This window comes from Teleopsis dalmanni, chromosome 1 (genome assembly GCF_002237135.1).
Source record: "Teleopsis dalmanni isolate 2A chromosome 1, ASM223713v2, whole genome shotgun sequence".
Lineage (NCBI taxonomy): Eukaryota > Metazoa > Arthropoda > Insecta > Diptera > Diopsidae > Teleopsis > Teleopsis dalmanni.
The window spans coordinates 232,947,883-232,953,482 of record NC_051846.1 but is presented as its reverse complement, the minus strand read 5'-3'; the positions used below and the strand labels follow the sequence as shown (position 1 = coordinate 232,953,482).

The following is a 5,600-nucleotide window of genomic DNA, read 5'->3' as shown; positions in this document are numbered from 1 at the left end:
GTACAAAAAATGACTTGTTTACTTCATATAGGAACCTGTGATATAAATATTAATTATAAATAAAATGTTATTAATAATTCTATCCATTAGAAATAACAATTAATAAATCAAAAAGTTAAAATTTAATGCGACAAACTATGGCATTACCTAACAATTCCATCAAAGTCATTCACAAAATTAATGCGATGATGTTGTTAATTTTCTTAACAAATATAAACACACTATCGAGTTTATTATAATTACTCTTATATATACTCTTATATATATATTTTTACAAATTTATTATTTCTAAATAATAAAAAGCCAAAGTGCTAAGTCATTTATGGACTAAATGGGCACCAATAAAATTTCACTCAAATTTTAATGAATAAAAAGTTCGTATTGAGCTAAACGGACACATAAAATTAAATCGAAGAAAAACTTTCATTTTTAATGACCCAAAAACATGTAATCGAAAAGAAATAAATATACACGAGTATTTGAGACATCTTCAAGAAAGAAGCCAATGAATTACATAAACAGTTTTCAAAATTTGGTGTCACGCATCTGAGCCACTTAAAAAAAAGGGTTATCGGTGGGTTTCCAAAATTTGTTCTGAGATTATTGAGAGCAATGCAAGAAATGAGAGAAGCAAACAGCTTTGAAGAGGTACAAAGTGATTTAATTAATTCTGTTGAATATTTTAGAAAATTGACATAATCACTATTATATCCGAAAGTTTTTTTTTATAAAATAAACATAAATACATAAAGTGGGACAATTCAGAAGTATATGGTAATTCTGCACGCTTATAAAATTTTATAAACAGGTTACCACGTTATTAAGCCTTTAATTCAAATAATTTATTAAATCTTTGGTAAAATATCCCATCATTCATATTTTAATATTTAGTCTGAATACAACATTAAAGCATGCCTCTATTTTTCATCTTACATTAAAGCATGCCTTAAATCTTCATCTTACTCTTGATGAAGGAATTTAATATCTAACATTATTATAGCTTTAAAGCCAAGTATAACTAATGATTGTATTAAATGTATGTCAACAGACCAGAAGTGAAAAGTTATCAACCTTTACAACTTAACCAAGGAAGAGCTGGAAAAATATTTGATATAATATGTATTAAAACATCAATTAAATTTGCTTATAAATAATGAAAATGTTGTAAGTACGTGGTATCAGAGCAGCATCTCCTTCCCCATCCCAATTTTTATTTAATAACGTTTGTCATCAATTTTTTGAAAACTTATCTCATCTCAATTCACAGTTTACATGTCGTTTGTTCTGCGAAAGCATAATTGGGGCTTTAACTTTGAGTGACAATTTTTGCGATGGAAATATTTAACCAAACTAAAAATTTAATTCGATCATTTTTAATTTCATTAGTACTCAAAAAAAATTTAATTAATTTATAAATAATAAAACGGACTCCGCATTGATATCACTTTATATGAGAGCTCCTATAGAGTAAAATATATAGAGCTCCTATATCACCCAATGGGTCTGTATATCGATTATACTCTTATTCGATATCCAAACTTTAATATAAAATGAAATTTCAACTATTTTTTCGTAAGCCGGCAACCTTAAATTTCATCCATAAAAAATAATGTTGTAGCCAATATCCCATCTCTTGATGTAGATGAGTATCATTAGATCAGTTTAAGCGAAAATTCCATGTAATTTATTTTGTTGTATGATAACCATACCAATTATGATAACCATTACTATACATCGTTAAGAGAAATGTAATAGGCTGTATTAGACTCCTTTGTATAGAGATTACTTAGTAACCTCGTTCATTCAGATCGTTTCACCGGTTTATAAAAATCATAAATTCCATTTGGTACTAAAAAATTTTTAAATTTATGTATTAAATTTCTAAACCCTACTATGTAATCTATACATATTTGATGTGACGTTATCATGCATATCACTAAGTAACCCCACTCTTTACATTCCAACTAAAGAACGGTTAGACGTATAAAAAATTTTTTTAAATCAAATTCATGGGGAATTTAATATTATACAACTTATATAATGACGCGATTTTAAAAATAATCCGATTTTTATGACCTTAGCTCTGGAATATATTGGCTCGATACCAATGCTTGAGCCTATTAGCAAATTGCTTTGATGTCCAAAGTATACTTGGATATCAAATTACTCGAAGGTTCAAAAAGTCGAATAATATATGAAGCACGAGTTCGTACATATTTATATAAATAATTTTAGTGACCATTAATATGGCTACGGAACCCTATTCTATTAACGCACTATACAATTCGTTTGATTGTTTTGTTTATATCGCACTCCCTTTTTTAATTTGAGTCTCAAACTAAATTGCATTAATTCTTTCGTAAACTTTATCTGAACAACTTTTATTCCATTTACAACTTTTATTGAGTTAAGACGTGTTTCGGACTTCAGTGCTACGCGACGGTGCAACTTAATTTTATTTTTCAAAAATTTTGAGTTCTTGTTATTCGAAACTCTACACCAAGAAAATAAAAAAAAAATCAGTGTAAGAATGTAGTCAAAACAACATTTATCTGTGAAATATTATCAAGACAAAATTAGGTCATTCATGAGTTGCATATTACTTATTAAAAAGTCAACGTACGGAAAGTAAACAAAAAATCAAGATATTTCGTTATAAAAATAATCATTTTTATTAAAAAAAAAATCACAAAAAAAAATGCACTTAGAAATAATAAATAATATATGGTGTTTAATTATGTTTTTTACTATAGGAACACATGAGAGATATTATCGAATAATTTAAAAATTTCCAAAACTTAAGAAAAAATATTTATGTATGTATTTTAATAATTTTGCAATTGATGTGAGAGATAAAAAATATTTTTAAATCTTTTAGAAAAAAAAAAATTTAATAGAAAATAATTTTATTAATAAATTAGGACTACGTGTGATGTTAATAAAAATAAATTACTTTTGAAAAATAGTAAAACATTTTAATATTATCAAAATTGAATTTATAGAAAAAAAATGTGCATTTGTATAAAAAAAATAATACATTATAATTATTTATAAAATAAAATAGTAAACAATAAATATTTTGACCATTTCAAAGATAAACTAGCGGATATGACAGCTATTTGTAAATGCTTCAAAAAAATATTTTTAAATTTATCCAATATGATTTGATGCAAAATTTTGGTAATAATGATAATCACTTATCATTATTTTTCTAGTTTTCAAGGATGATCATCAAGTCATTCCAGTTGTTTTCCATTTTTTCAGCAATCCACTCATGTGATAATTAACACTCGGCAATTAACTTGCACTATTCTCTCTGGTAATAACACAAGAAGAAAAAGAAACTTCTTCTTCTTGATGATGGATTCGACAAAACTGGGCTCAATATGTGATATCCGCTTACTATGCGGCTCTATTCTCTCTTTTAACAGATAAAGGAAGAGTTTCTAGCTCTTATTCGTGATAGATTCGAGACAACGCGGAACAATATGTGAATAGACAATGTGGAACTGAAGAATATGATGGATCTTTTCTGTTTCTTTTCTGTTACAATTTTAGTGTGTTTGTAATCAAATTGCCACTGATGACATTTAAATGTCGCTTACTAGCTTTTCTCCGACATTCTATCTATAACAAATCCTGTTATTTTTAATTTTTCAGTTTTTAAGTCTGATTATATCCCATCAAAAACATTATATTACTTTTCATTATATACTAGATGTGTTTCAGCATTCCTTTTGAGTGAAACGCTAAACTTCTTTCTTTTCTTGTTTCTAAAGAGAAGTCACAAAAAAGGAATAACTTAAGAGTTTTATGGGAAATCTGATGTAGGAAAATCGTTATCATTTATTGATGAACTTAACTTTAATCATATAGACTTCATTAAATCAGAACAGCTTGGTCGTGAGCTCGGACAATATCAAAAAAATGCAGAAATGCCGATAAATGAGAACCTGTAATCTGGAACAACTAATATTAAAGAAATAAAAAATTAAATAAAAAAAATTGTGGCATCAGTATTTTGAAATGTACATAGAATAATATTCATCCTTGAGGTACCTTGAGGGATTATTCATCAAAATTAAATACAATATAATGAAATATTATTGGTATATTTGAATTATTATATCACAAAAAAAAACAATAGTTTCAAATAGTAGAAAACACTATTCTGCCAACAAAGTTCATATATTCACATCACACAAATTGATCTGTCCACCCAACATTTTCTTTAAATCTGGCGCCTAGTGTGTGTTCCATTTTAGCGAACCTCAGAAAGATACTCCGAGCAAAAGATTTGAATGAAATACAGAAGTGTTTGTTAAGAATTAGAATAAGAAAAAGTAAGATTAATAATTATTAATCTGTAAGAAAAAAATACCCAAAATATATTGTTCTAGAAAAGGAATTCGTTTTAAATACTAAATACTATATACTACTATATACTATATATAAGCATTTAAATTCTTATTGAGGGCGAAGGACCCAGTAGTTTAGTTCCTTATTCTTAATTAACTTTAAAATTAATTTTATTGTTAACTCACAAATAAATAAATAAATTCTCATTGAAATATAAAAGTGTATAGTGTTAAAGAATTATCACTGAATAACATAAATTATATGTTCACTACATTTTAATAACATTTCCTTAACTTTTATTTACACAGATGCCCTTTTCAAGTTATTTCGCAGCGAATGTGCCATACGAGCAAGTTGAAAAACTGACCACATCAACCGGTTGCTCTTATATCTATTCATCCTCACAACCATCGGTCCCGATTGTGGGTGATTGGAGAACTCGTTACTGTACACTAGACAATAGTTTTCAGGATGTTTTAGAGCGTGTTCATAGCTTCGAAATACGCAAAGAGGATGTTTGGATTGTGACAAGTACTAAATGTGGCACTACTTGGACTCAGGAAATGACTTGGCTAATTTTAAATAATTATGATTTCGAAAAGGCAAAAGAAATTGATCTCACAATACGATCACCATTCTTAGAGTAGGTATAGCTATAGGTAAGACTATTGTTATTAATTATATATGTATATTACAGATTCAATGGAGTTGTGCCAAATGTACCACATGATACAATTGATGCTGCAGATAAATTAGACTCTCCGCGTTTGATAAAATCACATTTACCTGTGATGTTACTACCCAAGCAAATTTGGACGAAAAAACCAAAGGTTCAATAAACTTTAATATAAACATTAATCTCAACCAATCCAATGGTTATATATTACTTTTCTAGATTATTTATGTTTTTCGAAATCCTAAGGATGCAGCTATATCTTATTATCATCACTGGCGTGGTATGGTTGGTTATACAGGCACAAAAGAAGATTTTATGCAATTATATATGGATGGATATGTTAATTTCAATCCATTTTGGCCACATGTTTTGGACTTTTGGCAAATGCGACATGAACCAAATGTATTCTTTACCAGTTATGAACGCATGAAGAAAAATTTATCAAGTGTTATAAAAGATATTTGTCATTTCTTAGAGAAAGATATAACAGAAAAGGAACTTACACAACTTGTCGATCATTTATCCTTTGACAAAATGAAAGATAATCCAGCATGTAATCATGTTA

At 27.6% G+C, this 5,600-nt stretch overlaps 1 protein-coding gene across 1 annotated transcript in view; it reads left to right on the top strand.

The window, feature by feature from the left end:
• Positions 1 to 2,389: 2,389 nt before the first annotated feature.
• LOC119667680 overlaps positions 2,390 to 5,600 on the top strand; it is a 5,139-nt gene continuing 1,928 nt past the window's right edge. The window contains exons 1-4 of the mRNA XM_038076987.1: positions 2,390 to 2,524; positions 4,668 to 5,002; positions 5,057 to 5,189; positions 5,255 to 5,596. Coding sequence (XP_037932915.1) covers positions 4,668 to 5,002; positions 5,057 to 5,189; positions 5,255 to 5,596 — 810 coding nt within the window. The 5' untranslated portion in view covers positions 2,390 to 2,524. The remainder of the gene's footprint in view (positions 2,525 to 4,667; positions 5,003 to 5,056; positions 5,190 to 5,254; positions 5,597 to 5,600) is intronic.